This window comes from Orbicella franksi, chromosome 3, assembly GCF_964199315.1.
Source record: "Orbicella franksi chromosome 3, jaOrbFran1.1, whole genome shotgun sequence".
Classification (NCBI taxonomy): domain Eukaryota; kingdom Metazoa; phylum Cnidaria; class Anthozoa; order Scleractinia; family Merulinidae; genus Orbicella; species Orbicella franksi.
In genome coordinates, this window is record NC_138147.1 from 32,938,825 (window position 1) to 32,966,237 (window position 27,413).

The 27,413-nt window shown below is 42.5% G+C and overlaps 2 protein-coding genes and 1 pseudogene across 2 annotated transcripts; all 3 read right to left on the reverse strand.

Moving 5' to 3' along the window:
• Positions 1 to 661: 661 nt before the first annotated feature.
• Positions 662 to 8,063, reverse strand: LOC145482154 (uncharacterized; annotated as a pseudogene).
• A 5,265-nt stretch (positions 8,064 to 13,328) lies between these two features.
• LOC145482537 (uncharacterized) lies at positions 13,329 to 15,196 on the reverse strand. Its single transcript, XM_081461132.1, has 2 exons — positions 13,535 to 15,196; positions 13,329 to 13,433 (listed from the first exon to the last, which is right to left on the reverse strand). The coding sequence occupies exons 1-2, from the start codon at positions 15,194 to 15,196 to the stop codon at positions 13,329 to 13,331; spliced, it is 1,767 nt and encodes a 588-aa protein (XP_081317258.1).
• A 4,202-nt stretch (positions 15,197 to 19,398) lies between these two features.
• LOC145482163 (uncharacterized) lies at positions 19,399 to 27,368 on the reverse strand. The gene is made up of 2 exons (XM_081460771.1): positions 26,816 to 27,368; positions 19,399 to 25,254 (listed from the first exon to the last, which is right to left on the reverse strand). The coding sequence occupies exon 2, from the start codon at positions 25,232 to 25,234 to the stop codon at positions 19,937 to 19,939; it is 5,298 nt and encodes a 1,765-aa protein (XP_081316897.1). The 5' UTR covers positions 25,235 to 25,254; positions 26,816 to 27,368; the 3' UTR covers positions 19,399 to 19,936.
• Between the last annotated feature and the right edge of the window lie 45 nt (positions 27,369 to 27,413).

Genomic DNA, 27,413 nt, shown 5'->3' on the forward strand with positions numbered 1-27,413 from the left:
GAGGTAAAAAAGTGTGACAGTTTATTGCCGCTGTTTGCATAGTTCACTATTCACTTTTTTTAGTGGCTTGGATTTCTTCCGTCAACAGAGAAAGTACTTGCAAGGAAGTTCTATTCCGCCACCCTGAACCGAATTAAGTAATTTGCGGTGTTGTTTTAAGTTTGCATGGCTGAGTCTTAGAAAGCTCTAGGTCCTCACAGCGAGTTTCAGTAAAAACGTCGTGAAAATTACTGACATAAATTTCTTTTCAACTATAAGCTAGCCTTATCGATTTTGAAACACAAATTTCCCTCCAAGTATAAGCCTATAGCAGATTTTGTAACGCAAATTTCCCTCCGCATAAAAGCCCCTCCGAATATAGGCCCTTCCAAAAATAGGCCCCTCAAAAAGAGCCTTTCAAAAATATAAGCCCCGGGGCTTATATTTTCGGAATTTTTCAAAAGTTGCTTTTAATCCCAAGCCAAATCAAAGTTCGATCTTTGATGCCCCGATCGATCTTCATTGCATTCGTCTATCTGGGAGAATCACACGCTTGATTCACGCGCTATTAGTTCATAGCAACACCTATTCACAATACTAATATTGCAGCTTTACTAAATCGATTTTGGGAACTCGTGAATTTGTGCATGGATTTCCGATGAATGAAACCCTCGGACTGCAGGCGAAAGCGCGGCAGGGGACAGGTCAATGTTATCTGCCCTCTCTTAACGATCACCTCAAATAAGAATACCAAATTATTCTTATTCGGATAAACTTTCGCTGACAACGTGACTAAAAGAAACGGGAGATTTCGCTTAGGGGAGGTTCCTCTGAATTCGAGAAGAAATGTTACATCATGACGTAACGCGGAAACCGCCCAATCTGAGTCACCCTAAGAACTTGAACCAGGAAACATATTTATATAAAATTATTTTATATGGCAAGGTAGTCTTGAGGTAAATCCGAGCGTTCTGATTGGTTCTTCCTTGATCGGGATTTTGCCATACGGACCGTTTCCATAGAAACAGTCATAAGCCGCTAATTTTTAGTTTTCAAAAGCCAGTGAACTTTAAGGCTCGAGTGCCATATAATAAACTACTTTACTAACTTAGCTTGCTCGAGCCGTACTGGGGAATATTGGCCCTAGGTCGTTATTGTACAGACTTCGCTGCGCTCGGTCCGTACTGCCACGACTTCGGGCCAATATTCCTCAGCACGGCCCTCGCACTCGGTTAGTAAGAGGTTAATGTCCAGAGTCACGAAAAAAGACCAACTTCAGACACTTAGATGTTTTCACTGTTTTCTGCTTTAATTGTTAAAAGACGTTTTGCCAATCAAAGTGCGCTTAATCTCTATGGTATTCTCGAAAATGTTGATGTCACGATGGTGACTGTATCACTGGCTCAAGTTTTATTTTAAAGAGGCGGAAAGCTATGCGACTTTTGAAAAATTATTAATAAGAGAACGTTCTGAGACAAGACAAGATGATTTGTAGTCTTGGTTACTCCTAGCAAATCTTGTTTAATGATAATAATAATAACGATAATTTCCAATTAAACACTCGCTTCTCTTTTTGAGCTGCTTGAGTGCGAATATCAACAGCAATAGCAGTAGCTTGAGTAGTTCCTGTTTCTCGGCTGTTATTAATGATTGATTTTGATTATCTTGTTAACATGACCTATGACTCATATGTAGCCCCACGTTCACGTTCAAGTTTCTTCATTTCCACACAACAAAAAATAGATTAAACAGAAATTTGATCACTGAGGAGTTTTGGCAACGAAAACTCACCGAGTTAAAAAGAGTTCACGCGTCTAATCTAAGCGAGTTTCTTGTAAAAAAGCTCATGGGCGTGTGGTTGCTGTCCCGTTGAAGCAAACGAACAGTGTATTGCAGCCGACGACAGTTTCCAAGTCATTTGATACAAGCTCCAACCACCGCTTTACACACGACGTACTACACTGGAAGTAAAAGAGTTAATTCACCTTGCACTCGCTATTGATGTGTTCGTAGCCTGCGGGAGGGGCCAGATATATCACTTCTGACTGTCCTGAAGTTTCATTTGAAATGAGGTCATGAGACTCCTGCTGACTGTCACAGTTTTCAAAAGTTTCGACATTTTCTACATGACCTCCTTGTGCAAAGTGAAAAGGTGCTCCAATCTTGCATGATATTTTTACCTCACCTTGACCAGCCACAATGATCGATTGTGGAATTTCGACAGTTCTCTTCAGCAAGTACTGGCCTTCCTTCACTAAAACCACTTGATTCACTCCATCTCCAGGGTTCTTAACCTGTTGAAGAACACTGCATAGCTCAACTGAATTCTGAACAACTTGCATATGAAGATCGCCGTAGTGATGAATAACTTCAGGGACGTCCCGACCCGAGCTCAAGTGTTTAAACATTGCAGCCGTAGCTAGAGCTTGCTGTTTTCTGTCTAGCTCTGCCAAGCTTGCTGCCTTGAAGTAGTAGCCCAGCAACCAGACAGGGTCAGCTTTGATTGCAACTTCAGCATCATTCAATGCAAGCTCCAACAATGACATACGCTCAGACAGAATTGCTTTCTTTTTCTCTGCACACTTCAAGTAGGTTGAGGCTCTGCTTGTGAGAATCTGTGGATCATTTGGACATGCATTCAGTGCTTCACTATACAGAGATAGTGCCTCGTCCACATGGCCACGATTGAGACATCCTTTAGCTTTCTCTTTCAGCTTTGAGACTGCCTCAGTTGAGGGCGACAGTGTTATGTTTTCCATGTAGACAGTTTTATTAACCCTCAGTGGGATTCCTTGTAAGCAGGTAATCTGGGTTTCCCCAAGTCCAACCATCACTGTATTGTCCTGAAGTTTCAAAGGATTTGATAACTCGTATCTTCCCTCTTTCACGACAATCACTAGATTCCGAGTATCTCTTCTTTCGTTGGCGCGAAGAAGTTCCTGCACTGTTGCAACTATCTGTGCATTGCAGCTTCCAAAGCGATCCTCAACTGCTGGGATTTTGGCGCACTTTAACGGAAACAGATGATGGGCAACAGCGGCTGCAGCTAGTGACGGACCTCGCTCGCCAAGGTGAGCAAGACAGACAGCTTTCCAATAGTAACCCTTCATCCAAGAGGGATCCGCTTTTATTGCATCCTGAGAGGCCTCTAAAGCCCGTTCAAGAGACTTCTGCCTGTCTTTCGTATTCACTGACTTTTTGTCAGAAAGTTTCAACCAAGTTGCTGCTTTGTTGCTAAGTAGCTTGGAATCATTTGGTAATAGGCACAAAGCACGTTCGTATACCTTTAGTGCAGAATCATACTGTTCCATGTTAAAGAATTCGTTTCCAAGGTCTTTGAGTCTTCTAGTAGTGTACAAATTGCTGTCACAAGGCGGTATGCCTTGATAGGGTTGTGTTGTTGCTCTTGGCTCGCACTGTTTCGACAGTATTTTGCATCTTTCAGCTTCCTCTCTATTTCCTAAAAACCAATGCACTTCTGACAATCTCATGTAAGTAGTTCTTAGTCCTGGATGGTTCTCAGCATAGAACTTTTTTCGAATATTCAATAAAATCTGGGCTACATTCAAGTAAAGCGTACCCTTGCGCTTTTCATCAGTGGCTTTGGCTGGTTTGTTTGGTTTGGTTCCAAACCAGCAAAGCAGCAGAGCCTCTAAGACGTGAGCTGCGTGATCATCGCTACCATCGTCAATAATCAGTGCTTCACTAGGTTCCATGCTGCCTTTAGTAACCCTGTTGTAAACATGAGGCCACCTTTCTTCCAGGATTTCGAGTAGCATACGCTCCGACCTCCGGTTATCAAAGTTGCTCAGTACCTTGAGAGCCTCACTCATTCCTCTAATGTAAAACTCAGACTGGCGTGGTTGCTTCTTGCTTATTTCTAACATTTCTTCGGCATATGATCGTGCTTGTTGTACCTTTCCCTGGTTGTCAAGTAGAGAGGTGATAAACTGAAGGACTCGCAACAGTTCATGGTGATCTGAGGGGTAAATTTTCCTGGCAAGCGCGAGGGCCTTCTCATAACGATTTAAAACAGGTTGGAAATTACAAGCTGATACAAAATTCTCCGCTCTTCCTATACAAATCTGTAAATCTACAATGTAAGCATCACTTAAGTTTAAACTCTCAAGCTCCAACAACGCCTCGTAATTTTTCTTCCATTGCCCTTCTAAAGCGTAATAGGAAGCTCTGTGCTCAAGAACTCTGTACTTTATGTCTTCTTGTATACTGGCACCGGACTTCTCCAGATCACGCAGCTTCTTCACAGTTTCTTGGGCGAGGCTCTTAGCTTCTTCGTAACTCTCAGGGTCCGGGCAATTTCGTTTATTGATACTTGCGTCAACCATCGTCCCGAGAAGACAATTTGGATCATCTTGAGTTTCTGGACGCATTTTTGAAATTTTCAGCTTAATTTTAAGTCTACGAATTCAGCGTTTAGTCTATGAAAGAAAACATTGCCGTGAATTAAGCCAGGCACAAATGAGCACAACTGATCAAATGTATGATCCTTCTCAAGAACATGGACGAAAGTTCCTTTTGATGAAACAATTTCTTCCTCAATGTGAGATTTTAACTTGCGAAAATTTAACAAAAGAGTAATGAGAACATTTCTATCTTCTTCCTTTGCTTCTGACAGGTTTCCCAAATTATTTTTTCTTAGCTTCGAACTAGGCTTTGTTCTTTTAAAGAATGCAAAATGAAGAACCCGTATCGTCGCAACCAATGTCTCTGTCCGCATTGAAGCATTAAGTCTGTCTCTGACCACTTCTTGAACGAGTTTATGAACTCCAAATACTTTACTCTTTTGGTCGACTGAGAAAAGGGAATAACAAGATAGTACTTTAAGGATGGCAGCAATGTCAATTTCAGAAGATGCACTCTCTCTCAATTCCACTTGTTCCAATTCAGGGAGGCCAGGGTTGATGACATCAATAGGAATATTGTCAGACTCTAAAAAGGCTGCAATATACATCATGGTGGCGGCAGCAGGCGATTTGTTTCGAACAAATTCAAAATTCATCAGCCAGGTTGTGTGCACCGATAGGCGATGGTGTGCCTCTATACCTGATGCCGTGGCTGGCTGTTGCTGCAAAAGACTTAGTTTGACAGCTCTGTACTTGTCAAGGTACGCTTTAAAGCTGCATGGAATAGGAAGGGCAGATATATAGGCGGCTGCTTGTTCAAGAGCTAATGGAAGAGCTCCCAGCTCATTCACCAGATTAATCGCTTCCTGGTCGAGGACTTTTCCTCTAACACCGGTCCTTTGCATTAGGAACGGTGCGCCCTCTTCTTCACTGAAACATTGCAGCTCCAGGCAGTCATCCGTTGAGAGTTTCAAGAACGTTTTCGTCTCTTTCACAGTTTGCCTTGTAGTTAGCAGTATGTGTCCATGCTTGGATACGCTGCCATTTTGTTGCCAAGGCCCTTTACATATCTTCTTCACGCCTGTAGGACATGTTTTATCTTCCAGTTCGTCTGCATTATCCACTACAAGAAGCCATGGATGTTTCTTCTTGGATAAAAAGGCTGAAAATCTATTCAGGGTGTCGTCGACTTTCTCACTTGTCGTGGCGCTAATATTCAGAAGAACAAGGTTCTCTACAACTGATATATTGATGTTTTCATCACTTTCACCGTTGATCCAGAACACGCCACCTGGGAAGCGATTCTTACATTTCCAAGCGAATTCTACAGCCAGAGAAGTCTTGCCACATCCTCCAAGCCCACATATGGTTTTAGTACAACAGGACGCCCCTGGACAATTCTCACCACTATGACGTGGGGTTAGACTTTCTTCTAACCATGCCAAGGCTGAATCGCGGCCAGTGAAAGCAGTCAGCCTGCTCGGTGTGGTGAACAGTACGTCATTGTCATCCGCGCCGTTCAGTCCCTGCATGGGTGTCGCTTTTAACGTTTCTACTTCTTCCTTGACTTCCAGGACATCCTTCTGTAAACCTGAAATTGTGGTTTTGTTTGTAGCCACTTCGTTAGCCACTCCTTGTACTTGATAATTCACGTTTGAGAGGTTGAGTTCTAAGTTTGATACTTGAGATTTTGTAGTAGCTAGTTCCATATCAACGTTCCGCACTTTACTTTTCAAGTATTCCACATCTTCACTGATAAGGCCACAGACTTCTTTCAGATCATCTCGCTCACTGAGCAGAATATTGAAATCTTCAACAGTATTTAAGATTGTGGATATTTTCTCATTGAGGTCTGCTTCAACTTCTTTTACTTCGGTATCCAGTTGTCGTGTTAGCGTAGCAATCTTTTCTCTGCTCAAGTTCCCTTCTTCTTTCGCGGATTCGTGAATCTTCTTCATCCCTGCATCTAGCTGAGCAACTTTGTCTTCAACGTCGGATAAATCTTCCTGGCACTTTGCCACCTCTTTCCTTGCAGTGTGCACCTCTGTTCTTAGATGTTCCTTTAGCTTGACAGTCTCTTCTCTGTTCAAGTCACCTTGCTCTTTTACTTCAAGTAGATCTTTCTGGATCTCGCCTACCCTCTTTGTCTCCGTATCAAGTAGAGCAACTTTACCTTGAACATCATCCAAATCATCTCGGCACTTGGTCAAGTCTGCAACCAGTGACTGACGGAGTAGATGAAGAGCCTCGACTTCAGAATCTCTGACGTTTACCAGACCGTGATGAAACAAGTCTTGTAAATCTTTGGACGATTTCTGGGCGTCTTTGTCAGAGCTGAAGACTGGGTCGTTTAGCAGGCTATTAAGGTGACCAAATATGGTGTTTACATCTGCATCTTCAAGTTCTTGCCTCGGAGCATGCGCCCAGTGATTCCTGCACTGGTTTCTTGCCGAAGTCAAAACCGTTCGACTGACTGGGGGGTGAATAAAAGGGCACCACTCTAACAGGTTCAACAGGCCACATATATCTGTGGTCTCCGCGTCAATGACATGCGTTTTTCGCGTTCCAAGAGTTGGCATAAAGATTTTGGCAATTTCCCACGCCCCAGTTGGAGAACCCCATTGATTTCTATCACTGTTATCCCAGCAAATCTTTGGTCGTCCGGACTTGTGCAGACGCTTCAGTTCCGTCTCCCACGTGACGCAACTGCCACACTTTGAACGGCTAAGTGCACAAGTACATGGAGGAAGTGACTGCAGAGGTGGGCTGGAAATAAGGGATTGGTACCAAGCCTCCATCTTCCTTTGGATTAGTGGTGCAATTCCAGTTTTGGCTATGTTCAGAGCACATCCAACCATCACCCAGTTTTTGTGTTCCTTTTTGTCAAGTTCTGCCACCCAACTTGCAGTGGCCATTCTTTTTCTTTCCCGAAGACTGAAAAATGTAACGAATTAAAATATTAATGTGAAAGTAAACACAATCTAGATTATTGTTAAGTAACCACTTTCTGTTCCTCCTTCCACTTGAACGAAAGGCAACACAAGCTGGTCGCTTATTTCCGAGATGTTACAACAGAGAATTAGTTAGGGTAACCAGACATGGGAGAAAGGTCATGCAACGTTTTATTGAGCAACATTTCATCCCGAAGTGATCCTGGTTAACGGCGCCCGGAAGTGGAGCTCCCATGTAAAAGCTGACGGTGTATTCATCTGATATTATGAAACGAACCCCTAAAAGCTATAAGACTCTCACTTTGCGCGTGTGGCAGACTCGTTGCCTGGATTTTTCCTTGACATTTTTGGCAACGAGGTTTTGGGTGTAGCTGAAATTCATTTCACCCCTAAATGATGATACCAATTCTTCAATTAAACTAGATTCTGCCATACATTTTTAAAATGAAGACTTTGGACTTTGGTCATCTTTTTTTGTGAGCGTGTGATGTTTTTGTATTGGGTTCAAGGTCAGACGAAATGTCGGGCGGGCGTGGACTGCCGCACATTTGCTGATTTTTGAGAAGTGTAGATCAATTAATTCATGAATTCAGCAAAAAAGTTGACAAAAAACGTAACCCAATTTTACTTAGCTTTCTTTAAAGGGAGTTTATAATTAACTTGTAAGTCCTGGTTTTACGCTCAAAATAGGAAAGAAAATGAGAACCTGCCGTACAGAGATTCTATTACTTGGTCACGCGTCCAGTACTAACTTGATTAGCTAAGTAAGGTGCTCAGTTTGCGTTGGTGATCGCATAGAAGCGTTACTTTCTTTGTGGTAACGTCTCAGTCTAGGATATCCCTTCCTGTATATGTTTCAAACGGTCTCAGGCCCGTTCCAAACGCCGCTCCATTCATGCGCCGAACCTAACTGATGAGTTAAGTACGGCAGAGGAGCGGCGTTTGAATCAATTTGGTTCGGCAGGTTAGGTTTGGGGCGGCGAACAACATAAAATTCGGCAGGGTCTGTCGCACTATGCGACGTTGGAGCGGCAGCTGATTCATACGGCGTTCTCCTCATGTGTCGAACCCAATGCATAAATTACTGTAATGTATTTTTTTTATATAATGGGACTCGTAATTGGCTCAAAATTGAGTGGCATGACCAGTCATGCATGAAGCTTGAAGTCGTCGCTAAAAATAAAGACAACAAAATGTGCCTTCGATTTACGAGAAACGGGACTGTATAAGCGAGTTTCTTTAGCGCAAATTCATCTTTTGCTTTTTCTTCGTGATAAAAACCCAGCTTATGAGATTTCCCTTTAACTAGTCGAATTAAGCGGGAGAAAACCTGTCTAAATACAAACACTAAACCTTGAGTTTGAATTTGCTTCCCTAAATATTGCTATAACGGCGAAATGTTAGTCACAGCTTTCCTATTTGGACAGAGTTCTTGAATTCAGAACGCATATTTTCTCGTAGCTTGCGAACAGGCTCCCGGTGAGCCCGAACGAAGCTCATTCTACTATTTCGCGCTCGCCGAATTTTTTTTTCCGTCATCTCCGGGAGCCTGTTCGCAGGCTAATTTTCTCGTCGAAAATTGTTACCACCGGATTCCTGAATTAAGTTCGACGCAAGTACGCCGTCTGAACCAGCCCGTCGCTCCAATGTCACTCTGAAGTCGAACTTAATCAAGTTTGGTTCGGCACATGAGTGAAGCGGCGTTTGGATCGGGCCTCACATCTCCTTATGTAATCTCTTACTGTTGCATTTTGCATTGTTTCTTACAGTCATGGGCTCCTGTTTCTTAACAATGCCAGTGGGCTTTAACTTCATTTATCGCCTTTCTAGCTCGATACATCATGTTATGTCACTGCTTGTTTACACTCCTATAGTTAGATCAAAACAAGTGGATTGTCCACTTGTTTTGATCTAACTACATGACTATGGCTCTAAATTAATAGAGCCAAAATACTGTAATAATCTTCTTGCATCGTAATAAACCACAACTTGGTTTTCAACAATGTTAACAATCCTCGGACTCGTCTTGTTTATGTTACTAGCTCGATATATAAAAGATATATGACCTACGGGTTGAAACACCAAACCCGCCACTGTCTACAGACGATCACGTTTTCCAAGTTGAGTGGCTCATGGCTATTTTGATACCAACTTAAATGCTCTTATTAAAAAGCTAACAAGATAGCTCCAAAAGTAGGTATTTTAGATTTCTGGGTTACTGTTACAACCTAAGGTGACAGTTGCTCAACACTGAGGAACATCTGAGTCAAAAAATAAGGTCGATAATTTCACCAAACGGAAATTTTGCCTGACAGGTGATTCACCCACAGAGAGTGGACCTAGGAAAAATAGGAAAGACAAACTCACAGCAAAGTGTCTTTGGCGAATTTCGTATTACGATTGAAGACTGCCAGTAGAGAGAGTTTTAATTGCTCTCCATTGAGGTTTTCTGTCTATTACTAACATGAAGAAATATGCTATGAAAGTATAAATTGGAATCATGAAACCGAACTCTGTCACTGCGTCATTAGAGCTCTATGCTGTTTGATAAGTGTCGTATTTCATTACTCGATATGCAAACGAGTTGTTTTGAATTTTCAGCTCTTCATTTGAAAAACGAAGCAGTGAGAAACGAGTAGTACTAAATTCAAATTTTGTTATAATGAATTCAACAATTCAACTTTTTAGTACAGTGCGTGTTGATGATTTAGTGAGTGTTTTGACTGCGACATGATTGAGAGAGTCTTTGGCGGACTGGGATGAATTACGTAAAAATTTAATAATTTCGTTCGTCGAAATTCATCCCTTTTCACTATTCTAACTATAGGCAGTTAATCGAATATCAATTAAGGCGTCAGGTATATCGCCTTCCGGACGAAGCGACCGTAAGTTAAAACCTAGACTTTCGCAAAGTCCTTCGAGTCTTCGCAATTATTGGGTAGTTTTGAACGTCGAGGACATTTTTTCGTTCCAAGGTCGACTAACACGCTCGGTCATGGACTTAAACTTCACAATCTGTACTAATATATTAAATGCTGTGTGCTGATCCAGACGCTTCATTGAGCCTGTATGTCTTCCGATATAAAGACCATAAACGCATCGGATGCCAAACGCGTGGAAAAAAGACATAGGTAGGATAATAAATGGCGGATAAGCAGACTACGCTTTGATAGATCACAGTGTTAGCTAGTGTTTACATCAACGATTCTCAAAACGTCTAACAAAATGAATCTTACGATAACACGAACTGACAGCAGTGAGTTGATAAAATGACTGTGAAAAGACTTAAATAACAGCTAAAGAAATGGTTGCACTTGAAGCAATTGAACTTCGATCTAAACCCGGTTTCACTGAGTTCCCCACGAATGGAATTAGAATTATCGAATACCACCGCTCAAGTAGCCAAGAAAATCTATGACAGTGCTTTAAGGAAAAAATATTCTATTATATCATGTACTTACGCCTCGTATTTGCCACACACAATTCTCACTGAAAAGGCGAGTGCATTAACAAGCAACCTGTGGTGGTTCGGGCGCAAGTAGACCAAAAAGAGCTTATACAATAACAACAACAAGATTTATTTCTGCTCCCATTTCTCCGACCACATGCTTCGGTTTTTACCGCATCCCATAATAGACCAGTGATCATGTGACTGACACGTCACAACAGAAACACTACATCTCCCCCTAAGTTATTACAAATGTCAGCACTAGAGAAAACTAAATGAACAGTATTACAAATCTAATTAATAGTCCTTAAAACAAACAGTCTCTCTCTTTATGTCTCTTGCACATTCTAAAACTAAGTGCATACGTAGTCTTTTAAATAGGCGGGTGGTTGTCTAGAGCGCGCAGGTCGCAAAACAACTGAATCGCCCGGCAAAGGGTTGGGTGGAGTCTCTTGCACCTCTGCTGGCTGGCTTGCAATTGTCATTGGATGCGTTTGTTCCACCTGGTCTGGCTCTTGGGGTAGTTGTGCTGGCTGTACCTGGTCTTCCTTTTCAGTGGTTTCAGGTGCAACAAATTTCTTCATGTGGGCTATGTTTCGCATTTTATTGTTCCCATTGGTATCTTCCAGTATGACGGCATTTCCATCTTTGTGAACGACCTTGTATGGCTCAGGTTCATAATTGGGTGAGAGTTTGTTCTCTCGAGCCTGTTTCAGTAGGACTTGATCACCCTCTTCAATGTCGCTGAATTTGGCAGCGCGTGTTCTGTCTGCATACTCCTTCTGTCTAAGTTTAGCATGAGCATCCCTCTCTTTTAAGAGCAGCTGCCACTGTGCTTCAGTGGCTCGATCCTTGGGGATTTGGACTTTTGGAAGTTTGTCACGTAGCTTCCTCCCCATCAGTAGTTCTGCTGGTGATATCCCAGTAACAGTATGAGGGGTAACTCTGTACTGGAATAGAAAGTCTGCGAGTGCTTTTCGCCAATCTTTACCCTCTAGGCGCGCGATTCTCACGATTTTCAGTAAGGTCTCATTGCAACGCTCCACCTCTCCATTGCTTTGGGGCCAATAGGGCACGCCCTTTTTGTGTTCAATTGCTAGATACTCTAGGAATCCCTCGAATTCCTTGGATGCAAATGGAGGTCCGTTATCACTACGGACAGTCTCTGGTAGACCATGTGTTCTAAAAATAGCCTCCATGGACTTGATTACATTTTGTGCATCTGTTTTCTTGAGAAGGACAGCTTCGATCCAGCGAGAATAGTAGTCTACAACTACCAGGAGGTGAGCTCCACTTGTAATCTCGAGAAGGTCAACTGAGATTTCTTGCCACGGGGAGTCTGGTAGTCTGGTTGATCTCACCGGCTCTGGTTTGGATCGGGGTCCGACAAGCTGGCAGGGGTGACATGTTCGTATTGCTTGCTCTACTTGCTTGTCCATTCGTGGCCACCATACTTTCTCTCGCAACCTGGCTTTAGTTCGGACCATACCTTGGTGTCCTTCGTGAGCCAACATTATGGTGCGCTTTTGAAGGCTCTCTGGAATGAGGATGCGGCTTCCTCTCATCACCACCTGTCCTATCACCCACAGTTCATCTTTAACTGCTTTGTAAATTGTGCCTTGTAACTGGCTCCAATCATCTGTCATTACAGCCTGCCGTAACATCTTTAGCGTTGGGTCTTTTTCAGAAGCGATTTCAACTTCCTTTGGCACCAACGCAGCTGGTACAGCCTCACTTACTACGCTGTACGCAAACTCTTCTGTAGCTTGAGTTTCGTGATCATGGGTAGTACCCACCGGTAGGCGGCTCAGGACGTCTGCAGCATTGTCCTTGCCCCGTATATGTGTCAACTTGTATTGGAACTGCTGTAAGTAGAGAAGCCATCTCTCTATTCGTGCTGATGGGGGCTTTGACTTTGCTCCGAGTACGATGAGAAGAGGCTTGTGATCAGTGCAGACTTCAAAGCTAATGCCATAGAGGTACAAGTAGAACTTTTCACAAGCCCACCTTACAGCCAGAGCTTCTCTTTCAAATTGGGAGTACCTCATTTCAATCTTACTCAGCTTTCTGCTGGCATAATATATTGGCCTGTAGCTTCCATCTTTTTGCTTCTGTTCCAGAATCGCCCCAACTCCCACTGGTGATGCATCGGTTGTCAGACGAGTTTCTGCGCCCTGTCTGAAATATGCCATCACTGGTGCACGAGTCAGCCGGTCTTTTATCTCTTGGAATGACTTTGCTTCCTTTACTCCCCACTTCCACTTGTTGTCTTTTGCGGTGAGGTCCCACAATGGACTCGATATTGATGCAAAGTTGGGGATGAACTTTGAACAGAACTGCACGGAGCCAAGAAAACTTCTTACTTCTGATGGGTTTTGGGGTGCTGGTGCCTCAACAATAGCTTTCACACGTTGACTAGACACTTTCAGCCCTTCCCCAGAGAGTACATCACCCATGTAGATCATGCTGCCAACACCAATTTCACATTTATCATAGTTAAGCGTTAGCCCACTTTCTTCAAGCTTGCGCATGACCCTCTCTAAGTTTTCGTCATGCTCTTCATCATTTGTGCCAACAACTCGTAGGTCATCGTGCAGGTTGTATGCCCCTGGGCAGTCTTGGATGATCTGCCAAACAATTTGCTGGAATTTTTCCGTGGCCATGTTTACACCAAAAAGCAGGCGCTTGTATCTGTAAAGGCCATTAGGCGCAGCAAAGGTTGTAATGTCCCTTGAGTCTGGGTGTAACTCAATTTGGTGAAAAGCCATATTTAAATCTAATTTAGAGAAAACTTTGGCATTCGAGACTTCTTGGAGTGTTTCCTCTACGGTGGGGACTGGGTGCTTCTCCCGCACAATGGCTTGGTTCGCTTGTCTCATGTCTAGACAGATTCTAATGTCACCGTTAGGCTTCTCGACCACTACTAAGGGGTTGACCCAGCTGGTAGGTCCCTCTACTTTTTCGATAACATCAAGCTTCAGTAACTCTTCCAATTTCTCCGTGACTTTTTCTCGTCTACTAAAAGGAATTCTGCGTGGGGGTTGAGCAACTGGTTGTACTTTTTCATCAATGTGTAACTTGAGCTGGTACCCTTTGAGCTTCCCCAGGCCCTGGAAAACTTTGGGAAACTTTGCCCTTAGGGAGGCCTTTCTATCTGCTTGTTTTGGATTGTTACTAGCACCATCAGATTCAACATCACAGCTGTTAACAGGGACACCTACCCTTAAAACACCAAGCAACTCAGATGCATCGCGGCCTAATAGCGTCGCAGCTTTGCCAAGCATAACATAAAACTCAACATTCAGGGACTTTTGGGTTTGTGGCACACGTACATCAAGATTACATTTTCCTTTGATTTGGAGTGGCTCTTCAGATGCATAAGCAAAAACTCTTTTGTTGCACTCCAACAATTTAACATTACCCCCCGTTACAAGGTTAAATACTTCTTCGGACATTAAATTACAACTAGCACCAGAGTCTATAATAACGTTCATAGTCTTATCTGCAATCTCCAGCTTCAGAGTGTTCCCGTCATCTGTCTCCCCAGTGTAGAACACGTAGAAATCATCCTTCCTTGCGGAGTTTCCAGTAGTCACGTCTTCGGTTACTTGACGTACATCACGTTGGCCCTGTGAACTTCCTCCTCTTCGTCCACGGCTTTGCTTTCTTCCAGAGTTTCCACGGTATTCGTTTCCACGACCACGACTCGAACTGCGACTAGAATCTCGCCCTTTACTCTGTTTGGAGTGACAGCACACTTCGAAATGACCCACGTTGCCACATTTCCCGCATTTGTGGTCACGCGAACGAAGACATTCCTTCGCGAAGTGTCCCGCTTTATCGCACCGCCAACATTTTCCCCCTTGTTTGGCGTCTGGAGATATGTTATTCACTCGGCCATCACGGATAAGAACGAGGGCTTCTTTGTCATGGTATTGACTAACGATTTCCAATAGTTTGCTCAATGTTAATGTTTCTTCGCGATACAACTTGGCCTTGAGGTTTTTGTCTTGAATGAAAGAAATCGCACGATCTCTCACCTGGTTGTCCCTTTCACCTTCGTATTCACAATGTTCGGCTAATTTCTGCAGGCGTGTGATGAAATTGTTAATGGTTTCTCCAGCGGTTGGTTGAGCTGCGAGAAACGCCTGTCTTGCCATCGGCGCGTTTTTTCTCGGTTTGAAATGTTCGGATAGGCTGTCCATAGCTTTCTCGTAATCCTTCGCTTCGCCTCGTTTGTCGGCAGGAATTGAGTTATTAAAAACGTCTCTGACTTGGGGCCCGGCGAGGTGAAGTAGAAGCGCCTTCTTCTGTGTTGGGTCGCTGATTCCCGAGGCAGTCACGTACAATTCGAATTCGTCTTTCCAAGTTAGCCATCGTTGTGCGAGTGTAGCTGGCTCGCCCACAGCGTTGAATGTTTGTAAACCTGGCAGTCCGCTCAAGGATACGGCCATCTGTGCGAGTTTTCCACTGTTTAAACTCGTTATCCACTTTTTATCCGGTTTTCCTCGTCGCCAAATGTGGTGGTTCGGGCGCAAGTAGACCAAAAAGAGCTTATACAATAACAACAACAAGATTTATTTCTGCTCCCATTTCTCCGACCACATGCTTCGGTTTTTACCGCATCCCATAATAGACCAGTGATCATGTGACTGACACGTCACAACAGAAACACTACACAACCAAGCCCGACATTTTCACTTTCATCGTGGAAAGCGGAAGTAAAAGCGCTGATATCAGCGTATTTTGATACGCTAGTGCCCAGTCTTCTTTGTGGCTAGTTGTTGACTACGTTCGTGACATGCTTCTTTCGTGACTTTCAGACCAGTACTCGTTACTTTTTATCTTTGTTTTGTCTCTTTATACAACGTTCATACATAGTCGCAAACACCAGACATAGAAACCAAAAAACACTCAAGAGCCTTCTTAAAAAACATTTTTCCAGATCAATTCTTTTTTTTTTTCTCAGTTCGATTTGATGATTGTAAGTTGTGGATCTTTATTTTTTGTTTGTCAGGCTTTTTTGATTGTTTTATTTATTTATTTATTTTCTTTTGTCTCTCATTAACGGAAAACATTATCGGGAAAGCGAATCGAAAATGGTGATAAAGCGCCATTCATTCGGTTGGTTTACTGATTTTAGGGAAAAAAACCCTTATCATCATTTAACGTTAATCCCAACCAATACTTGCTTCTTATCAGAACGATTCGATCTAATTACTCAAGATTTTTGATCTGAAAAACAACGCGCAGTTGGACTGGATTATGGACTTCTTATGTGGAGGCGGCATGGTCAAGTGGTTTAGGGCGCTGGATTTGAAATCGGGAGGTCCCTGGTTTAAATCCTCCACTCTGTCGCTATCTGGATTTGTTCCTGCGCGGTATTCCCGAGTTCAACTGCCCGACCGCGTTGTGTAAATAGCCAACTAGTCAGCCTCTCACCAGATGGGATTCTAAATAATTTATGTTTTATTTGCAATATTTGTTTATTTTATTCACAGTGTCCCCAATTAGCACAACGGTGCTAAATACGCTTGACACATAAATGGAGTTATTATTTATTTATTTATTTTTTCTTCATTGGGCTTAGTCACTCTTATGTCTCTAATTGAACTGCCTGAGTGTTAAAAGCTGCGGTCAGCAGCAGCAATGGCAGCGGCTAGATCTTCTTGTTTTGTTCCTCTTCATTGCCTTGACCTTGTGTAATCAAACATATCTGCTGTATAGCAGCTATGACGGCAGACTCAAAGTCATTCACCGCAAGTTCCAACGACCGATATACGTAAAACTTACAAGACAGGAAGACATCCAGTGATCATCGCAGCTACATACTTAATCTAAGCAACTGTGAAATTAAAGCCTGAAAAAAATTTGAGCTTGAACGGGATTCGAACCCATGACCTCTGAGATGATCATTGGTGTCTTCATATCTTTCTCCGCCTTTCAAATATGTGATCTTTCATATATTCACTTGCACTCTTCACCATCTACGGGTATATTCAGTTATGAACTCACAATGTGACCAGCTCCTAATTGGCTTGATAGCTCAGTTGGTAGAGCACTGCATCGGTATCGCAGAGGTCATGGGTTCGAGTCCCGTTCACGCCTGAATTTCTTTTTTTTTCAGACTTTAATTTCACAACTGCTGTTAAGCAGTTAACTTAAAAGTTGTATATATAACTGCGATGATCTTTGGATGTCTTCATATTTTTCTCCGCAGTTCAAATATACGATCTTTCATATATTTATTTGCACTTACAAGATAGGAAGTAAAAGAGTTAATTAGTTCGCCTTGCACCCGTTATTGCTGTGTCTGTATAATGAACATGAGGCTAGAGATAAGTACCGCTTGTCACACGTAAAAAGTTTTCTTTAAGAAGGCAGTATCTAACTGGAAAATAACTGAATAAATGCAAACGACCATGATCGAGATCATGGTCTCTTGTTTAAAGTAATTAAAACCCACCAATAGAGAAGGGCCGGTCTTTGGCTGATTAATTAGCAAGCAAAAAAAAAAAGAAAACGATTCTACGAACACAAATTCACACAAGATGTCTGTTGGCACTGTTTTGTTATATCAACATTCTCAAGCCTTACAAAAGTGTTCTAAACAAAGTTGATGTTGATTGTTAACCACGAACAGAGCACAGTTTATCGTCAGGGATTTTGTTCAAACTTGAATAAATCAACTTCACGTAAAGCCAATCTCAAACAGCAGTGAACCTCCATTTTTGATTATTTGCAAACTTTGTCGCAAAATTTATTGAAATGTGTACTTTTGAAAGACTCTTATTTCCAGAATGTTAATTGTGTGCGGTGTTACATCTGGACGATGTCCAAAAAGGTCTGATGCAAATTTGAAGGAATTAGGAAGGGAAGAAGACAGTGGTAATAGATGGGCAATTTGTTGCATTGCGGGTCTGCAAGTGACACAAATGTAATCGTTTCTTTCGACCCGTGACTGCCATTTGAAGCCATTTCTGACATTTACAAAATTGGACGAGTCAGGGATAAGATAAGTACCATAAATAAGCCCCTCCATGTATGAGCCCCTCCAAACATAAACCCCCAAACTCGTAACACAAAAACCTTCCGTTAAATCGTCCCTTCGAATTTAAGCCCCCGGGGGCTTAAACTTGCAAATTGTCCTCAAATACAAAATAGAACAAAGCAAAAGGGGTACAGTAACATAATTTTTTTATTTGCCAAAGAGCTGTCACGTGTGCCAAATGATCGAGGTGAAAAAGTGTGACAGTTTATTGCCGCTGTTTGCATAGTTCACTATTCACTTTTTTTAGTGGCTTGGATTTCTTCCGTCAACAGAGAAAGTACTTGCAAGGAAGTTCTATTCCGCCACCCTGAACCGAATTAAGTAATTTGCGGTGTTGTTTTAAGTTTGCATGGCTGAGTCTTAGAAAGCTCTAAGTCCTCACAGCGAGTTTCAGTAAAAACGTCGTGAAAATTACTGACATAAATTTCTTTTCAACTATAAGCTAGCCCTATCGATTTTGAAACACAAATTTCCCTCCAAGTATAAGCCTATAGCAGATTTTGTAACGCAAATTTCCCTCCGCATAAAAGCCCCTCCGAATATAGGCCCTTCCAAAAATAGGCCCCTCAAAAAGAGCCTTTCAAAAATATAAGCCCCGGGGCTTATATTTTCGGAATTTTTCAAAAGTTGCTTTTAATCCCAAGCCAAATCAAAGTTCGATCTTTGATGCCCCGATCGATCTTCATTGCATTCGTCTATCTGGGAGAATCACACGCTTGATTCACGCGCTATTAGTTCATAGCAACACCTATTCACAATACTAATATTGCAGCTTTACTAAATCGATTTTGGGGACTCGTGAATTTGTGCATGGATTTCCGATGAATGAAACCCTCGGACTGCAGGCGAAAGCGCGGCAGGGGACAGGTCAATGTTATCTGCCCTCTCTTAACGATCACCTCAAATAAGAATACCAAATTATTCTTATTCGGATAAACGTTCGCTGACAACGTGACTAAAAGAAACGGGAGATTTCGCTTAGGGGAGGTTCCTCTGAATTCGAGAAGAAATGTTACATCATGACGTAACGCGGAAACCGCCCAATCTGAGTCACCCTAAGAACTTGAACCAGGAAACATATTTATATAAAATTATTTTATATGGCAAGGTAGTCTTGAGGTAAATCCGAGCGTTCTGATTGGTTCTTCCTTGATCGGGATTTTGCCATACGGACCGTTTCCATAGAAACAGTCATAAGCCGCTAATTTTTAGTTTTCAAAAGCCAGTGAACTTTAAGGCTCGAGTGCCATATAATAAACTACTTTACTAACTTAGCTTGCTCGAGCCGTACTGGGGAATATTGGCCCTAGGTCGTTATTGTACAGACTTCGCTGCGCTCGGTCCGTACTGCCACGACTTCGGGCCAATATTCCTCAGCACGGCCCTCGCACTCGGTTAGTAAGAGGTTAATGTCCAGAGTCACGAAAAAAGACCAACTTCAGACACTTAGATGTTTTCACTGTTTTCTGCTTTAATTGTTAAAAGACGTTTTGCCAATCAAAGTGCGCTTAATCTCTATGGTATTCTCGAAAATGTTGATGTCACGATGGTGACTGTATCAGTGGCTCAAGTTTTATTTTAAAGAGGCGGAAAGCTATGCGACTTTTGAAAAATTATTAATAAGAGAACGTTCTGAGACAAGACAAGATGATTTGTAGTCTTGGTTACTCCTAGCAAATCTTGTTTAATGATAATAATAATAACGATAATTTCCAATTAAACACTCGCTTCTCTTTTTGAGCTGCTTGAGTGCGAATATCAACAGCAATAGCAGTAGCTTGAGTAGTTCCTGTTTCTCGGCTGTTATTAATGATTGATTTTGATTATCTTGTTAACATGACCTATGACTCATATGTAGCCCCACGTTCACGTTCAAGTTTCTTCATTTCCACACAACAAAAAATAGATTAAACAGAAATTTGATCACTGAGGAGTTTTGACAACGAAAACTCACCGAGTTAAAAAGAGTTCACGCGTCTAATCTAAGCGAGTTTCTTGTAAAAAAGCTCATGGGCGTGTGGTTGCTGTCCCGTTGAAGCAAACGAACAGTGTATTGCAGCCGACGACAGTTTCCAAGTCATTTGATACAAGCTCCAACCACCGCTTTACACACGACGTACTACACTGGAAGTAAAAGAGTTAATCAATTCACCTTGCACTCGCTATTGATGTGTTCGTAGCCTGCGGGAGGGGCCAGATATATCACTTCTGACTGTCCTGAAGTTTCATTTGAAATGAGGTCATGAGACTCCTGCTGACTGTCACAGTTTTCAAAAGTTTCGACATTTTCTACATGACCTCCTTGTGCAAAGTGAAAAGGTGCTCCAATCTTGCATGATATTTTTACCTCACCTTGACCAGCCACAATGATCGATTGTGGAATTTCGACAGTTCTCTTCAGCAAGTACTGGCCTTCCTTCACTAAAACCACTTGATTCACTCCATCTCCAGGGTTCTTAACCTGTTGAAGAACACTGCATAGCTCAACTGAATTCTGAACAACTTGCATATGAAGATCGCCGTAGTGATGAATAACTTCAGGGACGTCCCGACCCGAGCTCAAGTGTTTAAACATTGCAGCCGTAGCTAGAGCTTGCCGTTTTCTGTCTAGCTCTGCCAAGCTTGCTGCCTTGAAGTAGTAGCCCAGCAACCAGACAGGGTCAGCTTTGATTGCAACTTCAGCATCATTCAATGCAAGCTCCAACAATGACATACGCTCAGACAGAATTGCTTTCTTTTTCTCTGCACACTTCAAGTAGGTTGAGGCTCTGCTTGTGAGAATCTGTGGATCATTTGGACATGCATTCAGTGCTTCACTGTACAGAGATAGTGCCTCGTCCACATGGCCACGATTGAGACATCCTTTAGCTTTCTCTTTCAGCTTTGAGACTGCCTCAGTTGAGGGCGACAGTGTTATGTTTTCCATGTAGACAGTTTTATTAACCTTCAGTGGGATTCCTTGTAAGCAGGTAATCTGGGTTTCCCCAAGTCCAACCATCACTGTATTGTCCTGAAGTTTCAAAGGATTTGATAACTCGTATCTTCCCTCTTTCACGACAATCACTAGATTCCGAGTATCTCTTCTTTCGTTGGCGCGAAGAAGTTCCTGCACTGTTGCAACTATCTGTGCATTGCAGCTTCCAAAGCGATCCTCAACTGCTGGGATTTTGGCGCACTTTAACGGAAACAGATGATGGGCAACAGCGGCTGCAGCTAGTGACGGACCTCGCTCGCCAAGGTGAGCAAGACAGACAGCTTTCCAATAGTAACCCTTCATCCAAGAGGGATCCGCTTTTATTGCATCCTGAGAGGCCTCTAAAGCCCGTTCAAGAGACTTCTGCCTGTCTTTCGTATTCACTGACTTTTTGTCAGAAAGTTTCAACCAAGTTGCTGCTTTGTTGCTAAGTAGCTTGGAATCATTTGGTAATAGGCACAAAGCACGTTCGTATACCTTTAGTGCAGAATCATACTGTTCCATGTTAAAGAATTCGTTTCCAAGGTCTTTGAGTCTTCTAGTAGTGTACAAATTGCTGTCACAAGGCGGTATGCCTTGATAGGGTTGTGTTGTTGCTCTTGGCTCGCACTGTTTCGACAGTATTTTGCATCTTTCAGCTTCCTCTCCATTTCCTAAAAACCAATGCACTTCTGACAATCTCATGTAAGTAGTTCTTAGTCCTGGATGGTTCTCACCATAGAACTTTTTTCGAATATTCAATAAAATCTGGGCTACATTCAAGTAAAGCATATCCTTGCGCTCTTCATCAGTGGCTTTGGCTGGTTTGTTTGGTTTGGTTCCAAACCAGCAAAGCAGCAGAGCCTCTAAGACGTGAGCTGCGTGATCATCGCTACCATCGTCAATAATCAGTGCTTCACTAGGTTCCATGCTGCCTTTAGTAACCCTGTTGTAAACATGAGGCCACCTTTCTTCCAGGATTTCGAGTAGCATACGCTCCGACCTCCGGTTATCAAAGTTGCTCAGTACCTTGAGAGCCTCACTCATTCCTCTAATGTAAAACTCAGACTGGCGTGGTTGCTTCTTGCTTATTTCTAACATTTCTTCGGCATATGATCGTGCTTGTTGTACCTTTCCCTGGTTGTCAAGTAGAGAGGTGATAAACTGAAGGACTCGCAACAGTTCATGGTGATCTGAGGGGTAAATTTTCCTGGCAAGCGCGAGGGCCTTCTCATAACGATTTAAAACAGGTTGGAAATTACAAGCTGATACAAAATTCTCCGCTCTTCCTATACAAATCTGTAAATCTACAATGTAAGCATCACTTAAGTTTAAACTCTCAAGCTCCAACAACGCCTCGTAATTTTTCTTCCATTGCCCTTCTAAAGCGTAATAGGAAGCTCTGTGCTCAAGAACTCTGTACTTTATGTCTTCTTGTATACTGGCACCGGACTTCTCCAGATCACGCAGCTTCTTCACAGTTTCTTGGGCGAGGCTCTTAGCTTCTTCGTAACTCTCAGGGTCCGGGCAATTTCGTTTATTGATACTTGCGTCAACCATCGTCCCGAGAAGACAATTTGGATCATCTTGAGTTTCTGGACGCATTTTTGAAATTTTCAGCTTAAAGTCTACGAATTCAGCGTTTAGTCTATGAAAGAAAACATTGCCGTGAATTAAGCCAGGCACAAATGAGCACAACTGATCAAATGTATGATCCTTGTTAAGAACATGGACGAAAGTTCCTTTTGATGAAACAATTTCTTCCTCAATATGAGATTTTAACTTGCGAAAATTTAACAAAAGAGTAATGAGAACATTTCTGTCTTCTTCCTTTGCTTCTGACAGGTTTCCCAAATTATTTTTTCTTAGCTTCGAACTAGGCTTTGTTCTTTTAAAGAATGCAAAATGAAGAACCCGTATCGTCGCAACCAATGTCTCTGTCCGCATTGAAGCATTAAGTCTGTCTCTGACCACTTCTTGAACGAGTTTATGAACTCCAAATACTTTACTCTTTTGGTCGACTGAGAAAAGGGAATAACAAGATAGTACTTTAAGGATGGCAGCAATGTCAATTTCAGAAGATGCACTCTCTCTCAATTCCACTTGTTCCAATTCAGGGAGGCCAGGGTTGATGACATCAATAGGAATATTGTCAGACTCTAAAAAGGCTGCAATATACATCATGGTGGCGGCAGCAGGCGATTTGTTTCGAACAAATTCAAAATTCATCAGCCAGGTTGTGTGCACCGATAGGCGATGGTGTGCCTCTATACCTGATGCCGTGGCTGGCTGTTGCTGCAAAAGACTTAGTTTGACAGCTCTGTACTTGTCAAGGTACGCTTTAAAGCTGCATGGAATAGGAAGGGCAGATATATAGGCGGCTGCTTGTTCAAGAGCTAATGGAAGAGCTCCCAGCTCATTCACCAGATTAATCGCTTCCTGGTCGAGGACTTTTCCTCTAACACCGGTCCTTTGCATTAGGTACGATGCGCCCTCTTCTTCACTGAAACATTGCAGCTCCAGGCAGTCATCCGTTGAGAGTTTCAAGAACGTTTTCGTCTCTTTCACAGTTTGCCTTGTAGTTAGCAGTATGTGTCCATGCTTGGATACGCTGCCATTTTGTTGCCAAGGCCCTTTACATATCTTCTTCACGCCTGTAGGACATGTTTTATCTTCCAGTTCGTCTGCATTATCCACTACAAGAAGCCATGGATGTTTCTTCTTGGATAAAAAGGCTGAAAATCTATTCAGGGTGTCGTCGACTTTCTCACTTGTCGTGGCGCTAATATTCAGAAGAACAAGGTTCTCTACAACTGATATATTGATGTTTTCATCACTTTCACCGTTGATCCAGAACACGCCACCTGGGAAGCGATTCTTACATTTCCAAGCGAATTCTACCGCCAGAGAAGTCTTGCCACATCCTCCAAGCCCACATATGGTTTTAGTACAACAGGACGCCCCTGGACAATTCTCACCACTATGACGTGGGGTTAGACTTTCTTCTAACCATGCCAAGGCTGAATCGCGGCCAGTGAAAGCAGTCAGCCTGCTCGGTGTGGTGAACAGTACGTCATTGTCATCCGCGCCGTTCAGTCCCTGCATGGGTGTCGCTTTTAACGTTTCTACTTCTTCCTTGACTTCCAGGACATCCTTCTGTAAACCTGAAATTGTGGTTTTGTTTGTAGCCACTTCGTTAGCCACTCCTTGTACTTGATAATTCACGTTTGAGAGGTTGAGTTCTAAGTTTGATACTTGAGATTTTGTAGTAGCTAGTTCCATATCAACGTTCCGCACTTTACTTTTCAAGTATTCCACATCTTCACTGATAAGGCCACAGACTTCTTTCAGATCATCTCGCTCACTGAGCAGAATATTGAAATCTTCAACAGTATTTAAGATTGTGGATATTTTCTCATTGAGGTCTGCTTCAACTTCTTTTACTTCGGTATCCAGTTGTCGTGTTAGCGTAGCAATCTTTTCTCTGCTCAAGTTCCCTTCTTCTTTCGCGGATTCGTGAATCTTCTTCATCCCTGCATCTAGCTGAGCAACTTTGTCTTCAACGTCGGATAAATCTTCCTGGCACTTTGCCACCTCTTTCCTTGCAGTGTGCACCTCTGTTCTTAGATGTTCCTTTAGCTTGACAGTCTCTTCTCTGTTCAAGTCACCTTGCTCTTTTACTGCAAGTACATCTCTGTGGATCTCGCCTACCCTCTTTGTCTCCGCATCAAGTAGAGCAACTTTACCTTGAACGTCATCTAAATCATCTCGGCACTTGGTCAAGTCTGCTTCCAGTGACTGACGAAGTAGGTGAAGAGCCTCGACTTCAGAATCCCTGACGTTTACCGCACCGTGATGAAACAAGTCTTGTAAATCTTTGGACGATTTCTGGGCGTCTTTGTCAGAGCTGAAGACTGGGTCGTTTAGCAGGCTATTAAGGTGACCAAATATGGTGTTTACATCTGCATCTTGAAGTTGTTGCTTTGGAGCATGCGCCCAGTGATTCCTGCACTGGTCTCGTGCCGAAGTCAAAACCGTCCGACTGACTGGAGGGTGGATAAAAGGACACCACTCTAACAGGTTCAACAGGCCACCAATATCTGTGGTCTCCGCGTCAATGACATGTGTTTTTCGCGTTCCAAGAGTTGGCATAAAGATTTTTGCTATCTCCCACGCCCCAGCTGGAGAACCCCATTGATTTCTGTCACTGTTATCCCAGCAAATCTTTGGTCGCCTGGACATGTGATGACGCTTCAGTTCCATCTCCCACTTGACGCAAGTGCCACACTTTGGAGAACCAGCCGCACAAGTACATGGAGAAAGTGATTGCAGAGGCGGACTGGAAATAAGGGACTGGTACCAAGCCTCCATTTTCCCTTGGATTAGTGGTGCAATTCCATTTTTGGCTATGTTCAGGGCACATCCAACCATCACCCAGTTTTTGTGTTCTTTTTCGTCAAGGGCCGCTACCCAACTTGTAGTCATCATCCTGCTTCTTCTTTGTAAGACTAAAATTTCAAATTTGAGTCAAATTAATGTGGAAATGATAAGCATGACCCTTCAAGATGCGATCGTCCAGTGAGAAGGAAGGGGGGGGGGGGGCGAGAGAGAAAAGGCCAAAGTGAAAATGCACAAAACCCACAAGGTCCAATGTATAGTGCAAGGAAGTTTTCCTGAGCTGAATATGGCAACATTTTACCTCATATAAGAATTTTGTCTTATGATCTAGACTCATTTAGTGTGCGAAATGAAATTCAAACATTCGTTCTCTTCCCATCCCTTCTTAAAGTGTGATATATTTTCACAAAACTGTTTTGTGAATAGCAATATTTTGTCGCGGTCAGCAGAGCGGCAAGGTCTTTTTCATTAAGCGACTCAGCTGTAATGAAGAAAATTTAAAAACAACTATCCGGGAGGCGTTTGGCGCTAACTCGAGCTGCGATTCTCAAGAAAAACCTTTTATTAATTAATCAAAATAAAGGTATCAGAATGACTAACTGACAAATCTGATCAACGATGTTAGTCAAAGAAGTGCAGTTTCTAATTTTCATGTTAATTTTATGCGGCTCAACTTTTGTTCACTGGAGCAAACCGTCGACTAGTAAACGTCATTAAGAGTGATAAAAATAACCCTGCTTTCGTACAGCTCAAATTGCAAAAAGAAATACATACAAAGGTAAAGATATGCACAGTCCTAACTGCTGATACGAAGTTCTATCGGCTTTGGTGCATTATACTTACCATAAACTGAACAAATGAAAGTATTTCTATACACGTCAAACCCACGCTTTGGAACAGTTTTGTGTTCAGGCAGCATGACTTGTCAATCAAATCTTTTTCACCATAAAACAACTAACATTCTGCGGCTTCGTACGTAAAGCTTCGACTTGGAAGTTTTAACTTCTAATGTCTTTTAACTTTTGTAAGTGGTATCAATCGGCAATAGTTAAAAGTATCAGCAACCACGGGTGTTGCCATTTTGAAACTGTTAAGTTCACAGCATGGACTTTACGACTAATGACAACACACTTCATTATGGATGCAACGATCGACACATTAACATGCCAAGTTATCAGAATTCATAGAACACATGAACTAAGTGCCTGGTATCCTATAACTCGGTTAAAGAATTCTCAGATCTTAACAGAACGAACCATAACAGTTTATGAAACGATTTTAGAAGGACTGACTTGCATTGAGTAAGAAAGTCGCGAAAAGATTCCGTGAATGCCAGTAATGCGCAGACTGAATGACTGAGCCGATGGCTAATTATGAAAGGACTGTGATACACGAATCCTAAAAGACTAAAGAGTGTTTGAGTATAAATAAGTTGCTAGAACCCGAGCCTATGAAAGTACTTATCATTTATCAGTGTGTGTATGCACAATCTTTGATCAAAGATGTTCTTTGCTTAGATGTTCATTTCGAGGGGCGGTGAAACTAACATGCCACAGATTTCACCGAATCATTCGCGAATTCTGTAGTTCTCGTCACTGATAACACATAAGAAATATCAACTATCTTGTGCACGCACTTTTAAGAATGAAATTTTCAATGAACAATACTTACATCTTACATTCCTTGCAGGTTACCAGATTTAAACATCAGAGAGCCGAGATGTTCGTTTCCATCGCGAAAACCCTGTTTATTTCAGCACATTTTCATATGTTAGTGTCCAAGCTCCCCGCCATTTTGAAAAACGTACGAGAAAGCGTTCGAGAAAGCATGGCACTATTCTCGTCCCCAGAGTCGCTTGTCATTCTTAGCCGGCGGGGCCTCGGCACAAGGAAAAGGTGACTCTGGAGACACATATAGGCTAACTTCTTGGACTAAGATTTTCACTAACTGGACACTGGTTTCATTTCCGAAAATATCGACCGGTCGATCTCTCCATTCGGTTTATAGAGACAGGAGGCTCTGGTGACGAGAAACTGACAGGGTGTTTTCCTTTGTGCCAGACCGACCAGAGACCAGTGTAATTAACCAAGTAAAATGGAATGTCATTTTCGGTGAAACCTGGTCAACTGAAAGGAATGACTCTTACCATTTTCTGTTCGTTTCCCCAATCCCTCACATAAATGAAAATCTACTGAAGAGAATTAGGGCTATGAACTGATTTGTCAAAATGGAACGACAAATTTCGGTCGGACCGACCCAAAACGGACCT